Here is a 20,199-nt window from a genome sequence, read left to right as displayed (position 1 = left end):
CACTTAGGGAAATGGCTGCATCACAAATAAAAGATCGCAAACCCAAATCCATTTCTTTCAATATTTGAGTGAACAATTTAAACAATAGTGCTTTGAACTTGAATTACCACACTATTGTGCATTTTGAACATAATAAAAAGCCAATACTCAGAAATTGGAAATGTTGAGTTCTTAATTACAATTACAGAGAAAAATTGCATTAGGATAATGCTTCAATTCAAATTTTTATTTTGGTTGGTGTGATAAATCTCTAGTTATTAATAACATATTCCTTCAGAATTATTTACTTATACTTTCCTTAAACATGAACATACTTAAGCTCGGAGAGGGCAGGTGGCTTACCTTGGTCAAGATTACTAGGTGTCAACATTGTGGCGGATTTTAACTAAGAAGTGGGGGGCGGTGGGGTGGGCGGGGTGGGGGGGGGGGCAGAAAAATAGCAGCAAGCTGCATTTAGACAGTTCCCCGATGAGCCTCCATTGCCAGAAATTGTTCTGGGAGTGGGCTGGTATCTGGGTGTTTAAGGCCCCAGTTCTGGATCATTTGGAGTGACATCAGCATATTGTCAGGGTGCAGTGATCCTGGTGCATGGGTGGCCTCTTTCCAGGGAGTCATGGGAGCCGGAGTTGCTGCACATCTAATGGCATCGCTAGCAGCAACAGCCGTACCAGTGGGCCAAATGTTCCCGACAGGGTCTTTGCCTCTGAGAATGCCTTCATTTTGAGGCACCCTTATGTTCTCCTACTCGCCTCATCAATGCCCACTTTTTTTGATGTTGCTACTGAGGATCTGCTGGTCCTGTGATTGTTGCTGGCAGCATTGGAGCTATCCGCTGCCCTTAATTGAACACTGAGCTGATGGCAATTAAGAGGCCACATCCGGGAAAATAACTCTCTCTGTTTAGCTCCAGCAAATGCGAGTTCAGGAATCCCATTTGGGCCTGATGACAGGGTTTTAAAGTCCACGCGAAATCGTACCTCAGGATTATAGCAGGATATCACTGGTACCAATCCACAGCAAAGATGGGCGTGGTGGGGGGGGGGGGGGGGGCGGCAGTCTGGAACAGAAAAAATCTAGGGCAATATCTTACCATATTTTTTTCCGTCTCAGGCTCTGACTGAAAACTGGCATGAAGCTCTCAAACTACACAAGCCAGTTTTCTTTCCTGATCTCGAGTCTCTCAGAAGAAAAAAAAATGAATGGGCAGGGTTTTCACCCTCAGGCTGGTGGGGCAGGGCCTGATAGAGAGCCAGCAAGGCTGGATCCACAGAGATCAGGCCCATATCTCTAAATGGCATCCAACTCAAACACATCCGCCTTGCCCTCCACAATCATTGAGATTCCCCCCCCCTCCCCCCAACCCCCCGGTGTTGTAATACTCGCCGACATGATGTTTGAATATTCAGTGAGGGGGGATCATGTGGCAAGGGGACTGGCTAATGATGAGGGTTGGAGAACCGCCGGGGCGGGGGGCGCGATTCATGTGACCTTGCTCCGACCGATTCTTCGATGGCCGGAGAATCGGCACGGCGCCGGTCGGCACAGCGCCAGTCGGGGGCCGCTCTACACAGCCCCCTCTGGCGACTCTCTGCACGCGATGGGCAGAGTGGCCACCGAGTCCCACTGGCGCTGTCCACGTGTGGTCCTACCCAGCAGGACCTCGTCGTTCATCCTGCGGGAGGCGGCCTGGTGGGGGGGGGGGAGGGGGATCCGACCCCGGGAGGGCCTCCACCATGGCCTGGCCTGCGATTGGGGCCTACCGATCAGCGGGCCGGCTTCTCCCGGTGGGGGCCTCTTTTCCTCCGCCCCTGTAGCTCTTCGCCATGTTGCGCCGGGCCGGCGGGGAGAAGGCAACTAGCATGCATGCGTGAGTTCGCGGAGGTCGTAACGCGTACGCACAAATTCGGGCCGGTCAGAGCGCGCATGCGCAGACCCACGGCACCCGTTTGACGCCAGTATCGGCAGCTGGAGCTCCAGTGCCATGCTGGCCCCCTGTGAGGCGCAGCATCGCTGATCCTGGGGGCCTGTTGACACCGTTGTAAAACACGACGGCGTTTACGACGGCATCAACACTTAGCCTCAGGATCAGAGAATCCCGCCCGATATTTAAATGTTTTAAAATAAGGTTCTCACCCTTTGTGGGTATGAACAGTGTTACATCACCTGCGAGGGGTGTGGAAAACTGTGAGACAGGGGGTGGGATTCTCCACCGGCAGACTGCTCCGTTTTGCCGGCGCCCAGGGGGTTTCCCGACGGTGTGGGGCTGCCCCATAATGGGAAACCCCATTGACCGGCTGGCGTAACAGAGAATCCCGCCCACGGGTTGAGGCAGAATTGTGGCGCGGCGGGGAAGAGAATCCCACCAAGGATCTCTCCAGAGAGAATCGCGTTTCACGATTCTCTCCAGATTCTCCATCTACATCGTCATTCTCTCAGACGGCGAACCTGGGCTGAAAGTCGTCCATCTAAAGTTTCCTTATGCCTCATGGAGCAACATTCCTTTCATGATTTTCTGAACACAATGATTTTGGTGGACAACAGGTGGGCAATCTGCTCCATCACATTACTCCAGGAAGCAAAAACAAAATGATGCCATGTCTCTGTCCTGTTCTTCTATTGGTTTGATTTGCTTACAATTACATAGGAACAGGAAACGTCCACTAAACTGAACAAGCTTGTCCCTTCCTGATAGTTGTCAATCCTACTTGCCCACTTTGTCTTCAATTCTCTTCATAGCTGCAGAAACACATTGCCTCATTAATTGTGTGAGATTTTTATTCTATTGATAATATCTAGTTATGCGTTGGTACAATATTTTACATAGCTTTTGTATTCATATTTTCAATAAACAACAAAACCAATCTCAGTAATGATGACCATGAAAATGATTACCAATTGTTGCAAAACTCAATCTGGTCACTACTATCCTCTTTTTAAAATTTGTTCATGGGATGTGGGCGTCGCTGGCTGGGCCAGTATTTATTGCCCATCCCAGAGGACATTTAAGAGTCAACCACATCACTGTGGATCTGGAGTCACATGTAGACCAGCAGGTAAGGAAGACAGACTTCCTTCCAGACATTAGTGAACCAGATGGGTCTTTACGACAATCAACAATCTTTAGACTTTTAATTCCAGTTTTTTTTTTGTTGAATTCAACTTTCACCATTTGCCAAGTTGGGATTTGAACCTGGGCTCCAGAGCATGACCCTGGATTACTAGTCAAGCTACATTACCACAATGCCACTGCCTTCCCTTAAGTGACTTATGCACTGGGCTCGCAAGCCACTCGGTTCAAACAAAAACAAAACAGAGTTAAAGTCTCCTTCTCTCTCCACAGATGCTGCCAGACCTGCTGAGTTTTTCCAGCATTTTGTTTTTCAGATTTCCAGCATCCGCAGTATTTTGCTTTTAATTTTATTGAATAGGTTTTGCCTTGGCTCTTAACTGGGCTATAGCATTAGCATTATATTTCCAAGTCTCACAATAAGTCAGAGTGGGTTGACATGATCATGGTCTTACCACAACATTTAAAAGGACTCCAGAAAGTAAAACTCTGCAAGAGGCAATTGAGAACCACAACTCAAGTGATGGAATCACATTGATCTAAGGCTGCCATCAGATCAGAGGCATTGCTAAAGATCATTCTCTGGACTATAAGGGCTCGCAGAGACATTTTGTTCCCTGTGGATAGAAGGAAGAAACCTGCCTCTGGACACAAGTAGGCATTTGGTCCCTCGCTCCTGTCTGTATCATGTCGGGAAACATTCAGTTATCTCATCAAGGCAGAAAAGACAAGTGACATGCCACAGAAGGCTATCACATAAGTGCAGATCAGATATAAGAGGAAAGGTGGAGGAAGGGTGCGTGGAAATGAGGGCTCTGCTCAAATTGCTCCCACTCCTACCCCTGCCTTGCCTATCCCTCAGTCAGAGCCCCACACATTTCCTCCTGACCTGATTGGATAGTCTGAGTATCCTCATACATGAATCACAAAACATTTGCTTGAGGACGATGCAAGCAATTAGGAAGGTAAATGGATGATGATTTTTATTTGAAAGGGGATGGAGTAAATTAGTATGGTTATCTTCGGGCAGCACGGTGGCACAGTGGGTTAGCCCTGCAGCCTCAAGGCGCCGAGGTCCCAGGTTCGATCCCGGCTCTGGGTCACTGTGCGTGTGGAGTTTGCACATTTTCCCCGTGTTTGTGTGGGTGTCGCCCCACAACCCAAAGGTGGATAGACGCTAAATTGCCCCTTAATTGGAAAAAATGAATTGGGTACACTAAATTTATAAAATAAAAAGTAAGGTTATCTTGTTACCATTCTGTACATGGTGTTGGTGGGACTCCAGTCACGGTGTTGGTGGGACTCCAGTCACGGTATTGGTGGGACTCCACCTGGAGTATTGTGTATAGTTTTGATCTCCTTATTTAAAGAGAGATATACTTGCATTGAAAGCAGTTCAGGGAAGGTTCACTTGGTTGATTGGTGGGGTGAAGAGATTGTCCTATCAGGAAAGGTTGAGCAGGTTGGATCTATAATTCATTGGAGTTTAGGAGAATGAGAGGTGATCTTGTTGAAACGTGGAGCTCAGGAATAAGAAGAATGAAATCACAATGTTGGATGTGTACTATAGGCCTCCCAACAGCCCGCAGGAGACAGAGGAGCAGTTTTGTAGTCATTGTGATTCCATCACTCGAGTTGTTGTCCTCACTTGCCCCTTGCAGAGTTTTTACTTTCTACAGTCCTTCTAAAGATTCTTGACAGGGTAGAAGCTGAGAGGATGTTGTCCCTCATCAGAGAATCTGGAGCTAGGGAGCACAATTTAAAAATAAGAGGTCTCCCACTTAAGGCAGAGGTGAGGAGGAAGCTTTTCTCAGAGGGTTGTTAATCTTTGGAATTCTGTACCCAGAGAGCATTGGGAGGCTGGTCATTGAATATATTCAAGGCTGAACACATGGCTAAAAAGCTGGTGTTGGAGGGAGGGCTTTAGATATATGCATCACTGGGATGTCTTCTGGGGAAGATGGGACCTGTATAAGAAGGACGGGTTGCACCAGAACTGGAGGGGAACCAATATCTTGGGTGGGTGGTATGCGAGTGCTGTCCGGGATGGTTTAAACTAGTGTGGCAGGGGGGTGGGAACCAGAACAGCAAGCCAGTAAATGTCGAGAATGGGGAAAAGAGTGAGACTGAGATAAACATAGCGCAGAGGAAGAGCAGGCAGAGGAAAGCCACAGGGCTCAGCGGGACTGTAGGTCTGGAGTGCGTTTGCTTTAATGCAAGAAGTATAACAGGTAAAACAGATGAACTGAGAGTCTGAATTGTGGCATGGAACTATGATGTAATTGCAATTATTGAGGCATGGTTAAAGGAGGGACAAGACTGGCAGCTTCACATCGAATATCAGTGTTTTAGATAGGGCAAAAGGGGAAACAAAAGCGGTGGGAGAGTTGCATTTCTGATTAGAGAGCAGATCACAGTTGTGTTGAGGGAGGACATATTGGAGGGATTTTGTAGTGGGGCATTATGGGTGAAGCTCAGGAATAAGAAAAATGGAATCACAATGTTGAGAGTGTACTATAGACCTCCCAAGATGTGTCTAGGAGGGCTTTTTAATACAATATGTTGACAATCCAACCTGGGAGGGAGCTATACTAGATATGGAATTAGGGAATGAGCAGGTCAGGTGATTGCGGTTTCAGTGAGGAAGCATTTTGGGCTTGGCGACCATAATTCCATAAAATTTCGAGTAGTCATAGATAAGGACAAGAGTGGCCCATGGATGAGGGTGCTTAATTGGGCAAGGGCCAATTACATCCAAATTAGATAGGAACTTGGGAATGTGGATTGGGAGCGGCTATTTGAGTGTGTGGTGGTATGTATTAGGGGTATTACGGAAGTCCAGCGGCTGCTGCGGGAAGGCATAATCCAGGCCAGCAATAGTCCCTGGAGAGCTCAGGTGGTAGTTGTAAAGACCAGGGAGAAGCAGAGGATGGTCATAGACTATAGTCAAACCATCAATAGGTACACACAGCTGGATGCGTACCCTCGCCCCCCGCATATCCGACATGGTCAATCGGATTGCACAGTACAAGGTCTTTTCCACGGTGGACCCTAAGTCCGCATATCACCAGCTCCCCATCTGCCCGAGTGACCACAAATACACTGCCTTTGAAGCAGATGGGCGGCTCTATCATTTCTTAAGGGTTCCATTCGGCGTCAGTAACGGAGTCTCGGTCTTCCAACGGGAGATGGACCGAATGGTTGACCAGTACGGTTTACGGGCTACGTTCCCATACCTCGATAACATTACCATCTGCGGCCATGATCAGCAGGACCACGACGCCAACCTCCGAAAATTCCTCCAGACCGCAACCATCCCGAATCTCACGTACAACAGGGAAAAATGCGTGTTTAGCACCGACCGTCTAGCCATCCTTGGCTCCGTAGTGCAAAATGGAGTTATAGGCCCTGTCCCTGAATGCATGCGCCCCCTTATGGAGTTCCCCCTCCCTCACTGTTCCAAGGCCCTGGGCTTTTTCTCTTATTACGGCCAGTGGGTCCCCCACTACGCGGACAAGGCCCGTCCGCTAATCCAGTCCACGATCTTTCCCCCGTCGACAGAGGCCCGCCAGGCCTTCAGCCGCATCAAAGTGGATATCGCAAAGGCCACAATGCACGCGTTCGACGAATCCCTCCCCTTCCAAGTCAAGAGCGATGCGTCCGACGTAGCTCTGATGGCCACCCTCAACCAAGCGGGCAGACCCGTGGCCTTTTTTTAATTCACCCTCCACGCTTCAGAAATCTGCCACTCCTCAGAGGAAAAGGAGGCCCAGGCCATAGTGGAAGCTGTGCGACATTGGAGGCATTACCTGGCCAGTAGGAGATTCATTCTCCTCACTGACCAACGGTCGGTGGCCTTCATGTTCGATAATGCACAGCGGGGCAAGATCAAGAACAACAAGATCTTGCGGTGGAGGATTGAACTCTCCACCTATAACTATGAGACCTATAACTGAACGAGCCTTCCGATGCCCTATCCCGCCAACGCACAAGTGGACCGTCTCCGAACCCTCCACGAGGACCTCTGTCCGGGGGTCACTCGGTTCTATCACTTCGTAAAGACCCGCAACCTGCCCGACTCCATCGAGGAGGTCAGGACAGCCATCAGGAACTGCCAAATCTGCGCAGAGTGAAAGCCACACTTCTACATGCCAGATAAAGCACACCTGATAAAGGCTTCCCGTCCCTTTGAGCGCCTCAGTCTGGACTTCAAAGGCTCCCTCCCCTCCACCGACCGCAACACGTACTTCCTGAACGTGATTGACGAGTACTCCCGGTTCCCTTTCACCATCCCCTGCCCCGATATGACCGCGGCCACGGTCATTAAAGCCCTCTGCACCATCTTTACACTGTTCGGTTGCCCTGCCTACATACATAATAGGGGGTCCTCCTTCATGAGCGACGAACTGCGTCAATTCCTGCTCAGCAAAGGCATTGCCTCGAGCAGGATGACCAGTTACAACCCCCGGGGGAACGGTCAGGTAGAGAGGGAGAACGTAACGGTCTGGAAGACCGTCCTGCTGGCCCTACGGTCCAGAAGTCTCCCAGTTTCCCGCTGGCAGGAAGTCCTCCCGGACGCCCTCCACTCCATCCGGTCGCTGCTTTGTACAACAACGAATCAAACACCTCACTAATGCCTCCTGGTATTCCCTAGGAAGTCCTCCTCTGGGACCTCGCTACCGACCTGGCTGGCAGCTCCCGGACCCATCCTGCTCCGAAAACATGTGTGGACGCACAAATCGGACCCGTTGGTCGAGAGGGTTCATCTCCTCTAAGTGAACCCTCAATACGCCTACGTGGCGTACCCTGACGGCCGACAGGACACGGTCTCCCTGCGGGACCTGGCGCCCGCCGGAGCTCCACACACCCCCTCCCTCCCACCGGCGCACCCCACAGCCGCCCCCTCCGGAGCTCCACCCCCCCCCCACACCAATCACCCCCTCTCTCCCACCGGCGCACCCCACAGCCGCCCCCTTCCCAGGTGGATCGGTCCTCCCCCCAGTCGCGACTAGGGGTGGTGGAGCAGGAAGAGGCGTTGCTACGCTCCCAGAGACGACGCTCCCGAGCCAGCGCCTGCATCACCACCGGGGCTGAGATGATCGGCGAGGATGACCAGGGCACCCATTCGACTCATCGAATCTGTATAACAAAGCAAGAAATGCCTCTGTAAATCATTCAGTTGCCCAGTAAAAGTGGCATTGTAAATAGTACTGGTGGTTTGATATCGGAGCATAGCCGCCGTGTTAGCGGCATCCTAGGTACCGACTCTGTAAACCCCTACCACCATACGGCCCACTACCCCCACCGGGTTCTTTTCTAACAAGGGGTGAACGTGGTGGTATGTATTAGGGGTATTACAGTACCCTGTGATGCCGAGAGGCTATTGGTGGATAGACGCTGGGTCCCGATTGGATCAGCAGCCTACTGGCTCCACCCAGTAAGGCGGAGTATAAGAGCCCGGGTTCTTCCAGCAGCCGTATTCTGTAACTGTGCTGCTGGGGAACAAGTCTGCGTAATAAAGCCATCGATTGACTCCATCTCTTCTCGTCTCGTGAGTGATTGATTGTGCTACAGAGTGCAAATCCACATCTGTTATGCGGGAGGCTTTTCAAGGCCAGTTGATTGAAGTGCTGGACAGGCATGTCCCCACAAAAATGAAGGATAGAAATGACAAGATTCGGGAACCATGGATGACAAGGCAAATTGTAAGCTTAGTCAAAAGGAAAAACGAAGCATACGATAGGTCTAGGCATCTAAATACTGATGAAGCCCTTGAGAAGTACAGTGAAAGTAGGAAGGAGCTTAAGCGTGGAATTAGGAGGGCTAAAAGGGGCCATGAAATATCTTTAGCAGACATGTTCAAGGGGAATCCCAAGACTTTTTATGCATATATTCAGAGCAAGAGAGTAGCAAGAAGAAGAGTGGGCCCACTCAAGGACATTGGAGGGAAGTTATGAGTGGAACCACAGAAAGTGGGTGAAATCCTTAATGAGTACTTTTGTTAGTATTCACCAGGGAGAAGGACATGACAGATGTTGTGGTCAGGGATGGGTGTGTGAACGCTTTGAGAATGTCAGTATATTACAGGAGGAAGCGTTGAGTATCCTAAATTGCATTAAGATAGACATGTCCCTGGGGCTGGATGGGATCTAATGCAGGTTACTGCAGGAGGCAAGGGGGGAAATAGCTGGGGCCTTAACAGATATCTTCATATCCTCTGTGACCACAGGCGAGGTTCCAAAGGACTAGAGAATAGCCAATGTTGCTCCCTTGTTTAAGAAAGGAAGCAGGGATAATCCAGAAAATTATAGGCCGGTGAGCCTGACATCAGTGATGGGCAAGCTTTTGGAAAAGATACTGAGGAGCAGGATATATGCACATTTGGAGGAAAATAGACTAGTTAGTGACCGGCAACATGGTTTTGTATGGGGAAAGTCATGTCTCACCAAGTTTTAAGTTTAATTCTTTTGAAGAGGTGACAAAGAAAATTGATGAGGGAAGGGCTCTGGATGAAGTTTATATGGATTTTGTAAGGCGTTTGACAAGGTCCCACATGGCAGACTGGTACAAAAACTAAAATCACATGGGATTTGGGGTGGGCTGGCTAGATGGATACAGAACTGGCTTGGTTATGGAAGATAGAGAATAGCGGTGGATGGGTGTTTTTCAGAATGAAGATCTGTAGCAAGTGGTGTTCCGCAGGGATCAGTGCTGGGGCCTCTGTTGTTTGTCGTATATATAAATGGACAAAAATATGGGTGGTGCGAATAATAAGTTTGTGGACGTCACAAAGATTGGCGGGGTTGCTGATAGTGCTGAGGATTGTCGGAGGATAAAATAGGATGTAGATAAATTGGAGACTTGGGTACAGAAATGGCAGGTGGAGTTTGATCTGGGCAAATGCGAGGTGATGCATTTTGGAGGATCAAATCTAGTTGTGGATTATACTGTAAATGGCAGAACCCTTTGGAACATTAACATACAGAGGGATCTGGGTGTGCAGGTCCATAGCTCCCTAAAGGTGGCAACACAGGTGACCAAGCTGATTAAGAAGGCATATGGCATCTTTGCCTTCATCAGCCGGGGCATTGAGTACAGGAGTTGGGAAATCATGTTGCAGCCAAATAAAACCTTGGTTAGGCTGCATTTGGAGTATTGCGTGTCGTTCTGGTCACCACACTATCAGCAGGATGTTGCCTGGTCTCGAGGGTTTTGGCTATGAGGAGTAGTTGAATAAACTGGGATTGTTTTCACTGGAAAGACAGAGGTCAAGGGGAGACCCTTGATAGACGTCTACAAAATTATGAGAAGCATAGACTGGGTGGATAGTCAGAGGCTTTTTCAAAGGGTGGCAGTGTCAATTACAAGGGGGCACAGGTTCAAGGTAAGAGGGGGAAAGTTAAAGGGAGATGTGCAGGGTACATTTTTCCACACAGAGATTAGTGGGTACTTGGAACGCGCTGCCAGAGGATGGTGGAAGCAGGCACAGTAGCAACGTTTAAGAGGCATCTGGATGGATACATGAACAGGGAGGAAAGAGAAATAGAAAGTAGGTTATCTTTTTAATTAGGGCATCATGATCGGCACAGGCTTGGAGGGCCAACGGGCCTGTTCCTGTGCTGTGCCTTTCTTTGTTCTGTGTTAGATTTTTGATCGACAAGAGAGTCATAGGTTAAGGGAAGCCAATCAGAGTTAAAGCCACAGTCAGATCAGCCTTATCTTATTGAATGGCAGAGCAGGCTCGACAGGTCAAATGGCCAAGTCTTGCTTTTATTTCTTGTGTTCTTATGTCGAGGTTTAAGAGGAGATTTGTTTAGAAGTGTGCAAAATCATGATAGGCTCTGATCAGAGTTCAAAATACACAAGGACGGCAGGCAGATGCGCCCCTGGAAACTTCACAAATAACCCCTGTAAACTCAATGCTGGGGGCAAAACAATTCATGAAAGGTGCACCACTCCCCCTCCCCATGAATTTTGTTTGGAGGAGCAGTGAGCACGGGAAACATGGAGCGCGATCCAATTACCAGGCTGCGCCCGAAGAGCAGCTCACCGTGGCACAGCGTGGCCGTTGAAATCCGGGAGACACCGCTCCCAGGATCTACAATGGGCGGGATCTACATATTAGAACAAGGGAGTAAGCCTCACTCAAACGGGCAGATTCCCAAGGTACCTGAGGCTTTGGGATTCAACTTCTTCGCCTCAAGAGACCTCGGGCGAGCACCACAAACAGGGACCAGACGGAACAGCACTTGTGGAGTTCTCCAAGAGGATTGGGTGCCCTCAGCTGCATGCCCTTTGGGCAGGGTGGTGCTCTGGCACTGCTGGTGCTCCCTGGGCACTCTGGCAGCGCCAACTGTATGCCATCCTGGCACTGCAAAGGTGCCATTGTGGTACTTCCAGCTGGCGGGGCAGTGCCAGTTCTTTTTTGTGTGTGTGATTGGGCCAGGGTTGCCCGGCGTGGGTGTTAGGAGTGCGGGGGTCCTGGGGAACCTCACACAGTGCGTTTGGGCTGAGGGGGAGGGCAAAGAGGTTGGGGATCGTTTTGGCGGCATTGAAGATCGGGACGCCATTTAAAAATCTCTTGCTACAATAGGGAGTTCTGGCAAGCAGAGCACCGCAATGTAAAAAACAGGGCCATGTGCGGCCTCGATCACACGTTCCTCATTCAGGCCCATTATTCAATGCGAGTCCCGTTGAATAGCCATTTATTTCTCGTCACTGCGAGTGCCGGGAAACACGCGGCTAAACACACGCGCTAGGGGACTTTGTTCCCTTTTGGAAGAATCGCGCCCATAATCTGAGGAGCTGCTCCTCCAATCACAGTTCTGTCTCTCCCATGTTGCTGTTCCAGCTCCCCAATCTCAGGTCCCCTTTCTCCTGAATTTTCAGATCATGTCCTTTTATCTTGCTAAACCTTTCAGTTTTCTTGGGTAGCAGCACAGCCTGGATATTGGATGACCCCGCCCTGGACTATGGTGAGTCCTCCCAGCAGCATACTGAGCTCTTCGTCAATGAGGACGGTGATCTGGAGGTGGCAGGGAATGATGCGGGCTTTCTTGTCCTGGGCCACATTGACAGTCAGTTCCAGAATCTCACCAGTGGTCTGGCAGGAGGGGGTTTCTGCCTCAACAGTTCAACATAGTGACCCTCATGTGTTGCGCAGTAGCTGGCGGAAAGAGCTATAGAGAATTGGAGACTGGCTGTGGAAGATAGGATCTTGACTGTGGCCTGATCAGGTACCAGCTGTTGGGGCCGCTGCCTGTCACGGAGGAGCTGCTGAGGGCTCTGTGGTCCCTCTGCCCTGCCTTTGTTCCCTTCCTAGTGAAGGCTCGCTAGGCCAAATTCCTGGGTTCTGGAGATCCACGTCTAACTGTCTTGGCTCGACTTCAACTGTGAAGGGATTGCACCTTGGAAACGGCAGGCACTAGTGGACAGCAACCCAGGTTGGGTGTGTGGCCCTCCCGGTGGTGGTGTGTGTGTGGGGGGGGGGGGGGGGGGGCGAGAATAGTGCACTAACTAGATTTATCAAACTCTGTTCAGCAACTTGGTATTTTGAATTGATATTTCTAACAAAAGTGTTGTAAACCAAAATTGAGGTGCAAGGATGCTATTTATACTGCAGAGGAAACACTCATCGGAATTGTTAATGAAGCACAATTGGCTTACAATTGAAATTTTGGATTAGATTACAACATTGAATCTAATTCCCTCAGAGGGTGGGGTTTTCTGCCTCCCACCCACCCGCGATATATTTTACGGCAGTGGAAGGGGCCCCAACCATTGGCCGGAGGCGGGAATGGGAATTTCCATTGTTTGCCTTCTCTGCTGCTGGGGTGGGGATGGGGGTACCGGTGGGAATGGATAGAAAATTCCACCCTTTCTGATTAACTTTTTTTACAGATTAGCACCGATGCCCGTTCTCCGTAGCCCTGAAATTTCTATATAATTGATGAATCCAGTCTTAATTGAATATTGGTAAATTGGGAATTGTAGTTAGAATACAAATGAGAGAAAATACCAAGGAACAAAGGAAGAACGGTATCCTGAATTTCTCATGTAAAAATTAAATTTAGCACCCCAAACTCAAAAAGTGGACTTTGAGAAAATCTCAAGAACCGCCCTTGAGAAAAAGTTATTTTGACCCCTGGTTCTGATAATGTAAATGAGGAAAAACTGCTTCCAGTGGCAAAAGGGTCAGCAACTAGATGACAGAGATTAAAGTTAATTGGCGAGAGAACCAGAGGTGGCTTGAGGGGAAAATAAATTATGCAGTGAGTTGTTATGATCTGGAACACACTGCCTGAAAGGATAGTGGAAGCAGATTTAATAACTTTCAAAGGGAATTGAAGAAATATTTGAAGGGAAGACAGGCTAATTGCACAGCTCTACCAAGGAGCTGGCGCTGGCCTGTATGCCTTCCTTCTGTGTTGCGGCGTTCTGTGATATATTATTAGCAAGACAATCGAGAATAGACATGCCAACTTTCATGAATTGATCCTGGGAGACATGTGGTTATTCAGTCAAACTTTATTCAATATCTCGTAAGAGAGTTCTGAAAACCCAGGATTTTAGGTCCTTCTGCACATGCATACTCAGTCCACAGCACAACATTGGTCGCAGCCAAGTATACATTGAAACAATGGTGAGCATTCTACTAAGGGAGCGGAAGTGTGTTCTGCTGAAGCACATACTTTGATGAGCCTGAAGACCCAGGGATGCTGCCTCACAATGTAGTATCACTCTTGTCCCATTATGTGACAAAATGAAGTTTCTGTGGTGATATGCCAATGGGTTATATCATAGTTGGATGGTGTGCGACCTCCAACCAGCAGGTGGCGGTAGAGACACGCCATGCGGTGGCTAGACCAAGGTCATGTGACCCAGATATAAAGGGAGACACATCCGGTCACCTTCAGAAGAAGATTGAGAGGGTAATAAGATGTACATGTGAATGGTCGGTGCTAGGTGCAAGTTTCAGAGGAGTAGTTAGCAGACTCCATGATAACGTGCTCCGTATCAGATTGTTATCTTACCACACAGGACTCAATAAAAGATTCTGGTTTGAACAAGTTGAAGTATTTGGTGAGTTCCTTCGTGAAGTACAAAGGACTAAACACAATATGGTACCACGAGTGCAGAAGATTAAAGATAGCGATGGCAATGACGTTAGACATTCGGCTTTAGACCGGTCCAATGAACTGCAGCCTGAGGCGACCCAACGCGTAAGAAAATGATGAAGCTCGAGATGGACGCACTGAGGACCCCCCACCAGCTTCAGATGTCCGGTAACATAGGTGAGAACTGGCGGCTGTTCAAACAGCAGTTCGAACTTTATGTTTCGGCACTGGGTCTACAGGCCCAGCCTGATGAAACGTGAATTGTGTTGCTACTAACAGTGGCAAGTCCACAAGCGCTCAAACTGTATAACTCTTTTGAGTTTGATAATGCGGAGGATCACAAGAAATTTGATGGAGTGATGAAGCACTTCGATAAGCATTGTTCCCCTAAGAAGAATGAAAGGTTTGAGCCTTACATGTTCCGTATCTGTACCCAGAGACCTGGTGAATCATTTGACAGTTTTGTCACGGACTTGAGGCTGAAGGCCCAGTCATGCAACATCAGTGATCTGAAATCTTCGCTAATATGCAACCAGGGGCTGGTTTAGCACAGTGGGCTAAACAGCTGGCTTGTAATGCAGAACTAGACCAGCAGCGTGGGTTCAATTCCCGTACCGGCCACCCCGAACAGACGCCGGAATGTGGCGACTAGGGGCTTTTCACAGTAACTTAATTGAACCCTACTTGAGACAATAAGTGATTATTATTATTAATTGTCTTTTTGGTTTACTTGATTATAAGCTACAGGCGATTACTGCGGGAGGAAGATTTGGTGCTGGAAATGGCAGTCAAGATTTGCCATGTGAGTGAGATTGCCGCACAAAGAATAGACGCACTCTGCTCAAAAAATGTTGCCGCCAACATGGAAGAATAAGTCAGTGCCATTAGTGTTGTGAAGCACAACATGAAGAAACATGGTCTCAGTGCGGGCGGCCATTTTAAGTGGCCATCAGGAGCCGCCGCCGCCATCTTGTGCCAAAAATGTGGCACTCGAAATGCCCCATGGCAATGTCCGGGCTATGGAAAAGTTTGTTCCAGGTGCAGCCGTGTTGGGCACTTTGCAAAACAATGTTTTACATGTTCCACCATGGACCACGCACGAGCGGTGCATGCAGTAAATGAGATAAACACAGAGGAACAGTTTTTCATCGATATCATCGCGGTGAGAAATCAGACAACTCTCAGTAACAAAGATGAAAGCAAAATCAAAACAAAGAATGAAGATAATAAGAATGCTTCAAAACTCTTACGTCCGTACTCAAATCTAAGGTGATGCTCAATGATGCTTTCTTTCTTTGACCCTAAAATGACGGCCAATCTCGTGAGTCGACATGCTTCGCAAAAACTAAATGTGCAGTGGGGCTTGACTGTTTGGCCAGGGCTGATGATATACTTCGGAACAAAAACTCTGCAGACCTTCAACTAGCGAACTAGTGCTCTGTGGCTGGCATGAAGCACACAATACTCTTTCACATAGTAGACATGGATGTGGACTCAGCACTTGGGATAAAATCATGTGAATCCTTGAATCTAGTCGAGCGGCTAAATCTCCAAGGAGATAGCTGGTCACCTGAACACAGTGAATCACTGCAAGGCATTACGGTGTGTGCGGTGTATGAGGATTTAGAAGAAATCTGAGTGGACGACAACAAACCAGACAAGGGGACGGAACTGCCGGTGAGCATTCCCCAATTCTGGTTAACAGTCTTCAAAAATCTGCACATGCTCAATGACATGATACGAGAACATGATGAACCCGTATTCAAGCATCAACAAGATGTGAGTGTTAAATGGACAGAGAATGAAAAGCTGTGGGGCTTCACTCTGGAGTTTACATTCGGGCCTGATGAGTATTTCACGAATGAGGTGATCACTAAAGTATCAGTTGGACTCACAACCCCTGAAATTGTTCAATGCTGAACTGCAAATCATTGGCTGCACAGGCTGCGCAATCGACTGGAGGGAGGGAAAAAATGTTACAGTAAGAACAATTCGAACGAAACCAAAGTACCAGTGTCGGAGCACTCCAAGAACAGCGACAAGAACCATATCCAATGAATTGTTCTTCAACTTCTTCAGTCCCATCGAAGTTCCACTGGGTGGAATTTTAAGCTAAGCTTTGGCAACCAAACAAAAGGATTTTGAACTTGGTGCTATATTTCGAAAACAGATATTTCCGTATGCGATGTTATATTTTTCAGGTGAGAAGATTAATGATAATGCTGAATCCGAGGACGGTTACTATGAATATCTGCTTGTAGTTATTACGATGATGCAGAAAGTGATGACATGGAAGGTGAGACGGATGATGAACACTATGAGCTGTTTGTACATCTCCTCTCCAGCAGCACAGATGAGGCTCCAGTGGCACGGCTCCGGTGGTCTGCAAGCAATGATGAGGTGGTCACGGAGGATGCTCTGTGGAATGCAGGAGTTTAGAGATGACGCATGTAGAAATTGAAGTTGCTGATACAACCGAAGCTCAGCTATTGATTGAACCAGAGACGTAAGAAGGCATCCCAATCTTGGAAAAACTGGCGTCAGAGGTATGTGGTGACCGTTACAAGTCCTTGAAATGGCTCCGGTAATTTACTCCCAAGCGGTCGATAACACCGATGATGAATGAGAGGACATAGATGAAGATGCTGATTACAGTGATGTGGAGATTGCAATAGTAGGCAACTCTGACACTGACTCTGAGGACGACCTAATGACTATCACATTATGCAGCTCCACGGACCACTCATGCATTTGCCAGTTTAATAAAGAAGACTCAGCACTTGGATCAGCTCAGCCAGAAACTATAGTCATCTGCAGTGATGATGAGCAAGTTACCGATGCTCCAGCATGCCAAGAAGAGGTGAAACCGCCAACCCCAGTTCCATCCTTCATATTGGCACTAGAAACCGAGGTGATCCAGCATGTCGATGAAGCCGCAGAAGTGGGCGTGGTCACACCACCCAGAGATGATGTGATGCTTAAACCTCTGCAAACAATTCAACACACAACGACAGCCAGTGCCATGCCAGAGGTTGCTACAAAGAAAAAAAAACCAAGAGATATACCAAAATACATCACTATGTCCTAAAAATTATAGAAAAAAGAGAAGACTGGGAGAACTACATCATCCCACCAACCAACCAGCAACGAAAACAGTCGCAAGTAGCAAGCTACAGCATGCAAGAAAATGGAAGAGAAAGTGACTGGAAACACAAATATGGCAGTCTTGGACACAGCCCTTTCAAAGGCACAGGGTGAAGCGTAAGAGAAGCAAGACGCCGGCAAGCTAGCCAGGCTCAAGGTGGGCAAGAACTCGAAAGAATGAGATCCGCACAAAGGAAATGGACACTTGTCCGGCACAGCATGTAAATGGACACTTCAGTAAAACTTGCTCACTGTACCAGCTACATAGAATAAAGTGGAATGTTTAATATTACCTGTAAAGAAAAATAGATCTCAATGTTTTGTGAGGAAGTGAGATGTGGTGATATGCCTATAGGCATATCATAGTTGGATGGTGTGTGACCTCCAACCAGCAGCTGGCGGTACAGACACACCATACGGTCTCTAGATCAAGGTCATGTGACCTGTGACTCAGCTATAAAGGGCGACATATCCACCATCTGGAGGAGATTGAGAGGGTAATAAGACTTACATGGTCAGTGCTAGGTGCAAATTCCAGAGGAATAGTTAGCAGACTCCACGATAACATGCTTTGTATCAGATTGCTATCTTACCACGCAAGACTCAATAAAAGATTCTGGTCTGGACAAGTCAAAGTGTTTGGAGAGTTCCTTCATGAAGTACAAAGGACCAAACATAAGTTTCCAGTGTTAACTCAGATGTATTATTATAAAAGGGCTGACTCACACTCTGAAAGTTAGGTCCTCACCTTCTTTTCTTCACCTCTCAGACTGATGGGTGTTAGTTTTGACTTCAGTAATTTACCACAAAAGCAGCACAGAAAAACATTCTTTGTGAATAGCAATCTGAGGGCTCCTCTCTCCTCCCCCATTGTCCTTCCTCTGACATCACGGGCAGCACGGTAGCACAGTGGTTAGCATTGTCGCTTCAGAGCTCCAGGGTCTCAGGTTTGATTCCCGGCTTGGGTCACTATCTGTGTGGAGTCTGCACATTTTCCCCGTGTCTGCGTGGGTTTTCTCCGGGTGCTCCGGTTTCCTCACACAGTCCAAACACGTGCAGGTTAGGTGGATTGGTCATGCTAAATTGCCCTTAGTGTCCAAAGGGGTTGGGTGGGGTTGCTGGGTTACGGGTATGGTGCGGAGTTCTGGGCTTAAAATTGGGGTGCTCTTTCCAAGGGCCGGTGCAGGCTCGATGGGCTGAATGGCCTCCTTCTGCACTGTAAATTGTATGTAATCTATCACAGGCTTCAAACACCAACACTCACCAATATCTAAGTTCAACATTTTTGTGTACTCCATCTGGGGTTCTACTCTGTCCACCCCCAGTTCTGGTTTGCACAGTGGGCATTAATCCTTCTCTAAGAGTGAGTGATTGCTTCAGTCATTTGCGTTTTGTATTGGCTGTGGGGAACCAGTTAATTGCTACATCTATACTTGTAAAAATAGAAGATTGCAGGGCTATGGTGGATGTGCACCAGAGGGGAACAAATTGGGAAAGTCATGATCATTCTCATATAATAAATAGGGCTTTAAAAATGCAAAGCATTTTCAAATGTGCTAATATAGATGTTATAGCGTTCTGGCATGTAAAAGATTTAATAAACCACTAATGAAGTTTGTAAACCATGAACTATATTAATGTTTGGAAAAAATGCTCAATTTGTATAACGAATCTCTTTTAGGAGTTTTTGATTTATGCGACGGTGGAATTGGCATGTCTGCAGGAGTACATTATGATAAGCAGAAATATTTGTTTTACAAAGAAGGGTGACTGCAGGATTCAGGGGAAAGTTCCTGTTTTGGAACGAGCGCTCACCTTCTTCTGGTTACCGAAGTAAGTCAGCTCGTTGGGGTTTCTTCTCTCTGGAATGAAACTGAAGCCAGACAAGGCAGAGAGCGGCATTTTCTTGCTCAGGCGTTTGGTTATTTCCGTCATGTCGCTTTGATTTATCTCTCTCTCTGGGTTTACAGAAGGGGAAAGGCTGAGGCGCCAGCTCCGCGGCCCGGGACTGCTGGCGTCCACTGGTTGCTAAGTTACAAACACACCCGGCTGGGACTCCGGGGCCAGCTAGTTCCGGCTTGAGACAGAGGAGAGCAGTTTGATCATGAGCATGGTGACATTCCCCAGCACTGTCAGTAACCCTGGCTGCTCTCTCTCTCGCTCTGAGTTGCTGCTGCTGCTCCTGTCCTTGCAGGTGTCTCAATTACGTCAGGGGCTTCCGTGTACCTGCCGTGACGTCACAATACTTCGATTCTTCCCCGCTTTCTACGTCACAACAGTCCGCGACGTCACCCAGGTTTCCTGACCCACACCTTTGAGCTCACCTGGAATGGAGACCGCACACATACACACACACAGGCAACATGCCACCTCAGACTCCCTGAGGGCAGTACAAGACCTTGTGAAGACTTCTGGTGGGTCTTAGAAGTCGAAGGGTTTTGAACCCGCTCCAGTGCAGCCCGGCGCAAGCTGAACGAGCAGCACCCCACCTTCCAGTTGGGACACTGGGGACTCAATGTTGAGCTTGGCATCTTTAGATTGTGACCTTTCTCTCCACCTTAAACTCCTTTTTAATATCACCCCCCCCCCCCCCCCCCTCAACCCCTTCCCACCAGGCCATCAGTCTTTTGTTCTTGAAGTTACTACTTTTTGTAGCAATCTCTCACAGTTACCCTTTAAAATCTAACACATTCTCCTGCCCTTCAGTTCTGGCAGAGAGCCAAACGGACTTGAAACGTTAACTCTGCATTCTCTCCTTGCAGATGCTGCCAGATCTGTTGAGTTTTTCCAGCATCCTTCGTTCTTGTTTCAGATTCCAGCATCCGCAGTAGTATTTTGCTTATATTTAAGAAAGCAGGTATGGCTGTTTGG

General features: G+C 48.2%; 1 protein-coding gene across 1 annotated transcript in view; it reads right to left on the bottom strand.

Moving 5' to 3' along the window:
• Window positions 1–19,518, bottom strand: part of cfap90 (cilia and flagella associated protein 90) — a 39,979-nt gene extending 20,461 nt beyond the window's left edge. The window contains exon 1 of the mRNA XM_072510207.1: window positions 19,144–19,518. Within this exon, the coding sequence (XP_072366308.1) occupies window positions 19,144–19,263 (120 nt within the window). The 5' untranslated portion in view covers window positions 19,264–19,518. The remainder of the gene's footprint in view (window positions 1–19,143) is intronic.
• Between the last annotated feature and the right edge of the window lie 681 nt (window positions 19,519–20,199).

The sequence above is a fragment of the Scyliorhinus torazame genome, chromosome 6 (assembly GCF_047496885.1).
Source record: "Scyliorhinus torazame isolate Kashiwa2021f chromosome 6, sScyTor2.1, whole genome shotgun sequence".
NCBI classification, from domain to species: Eukaryota; Metazoa; Chordata; class Chondrichthyes; order Carcharhiniformes; family Scyliorhinidae; genus Scyliorhinus; species Scyliorhinus torazame.
Note: the sequence above shows the minus strand (reverse complement) of the source record. Positions and strands in the feature narration are given on the sequence as shown.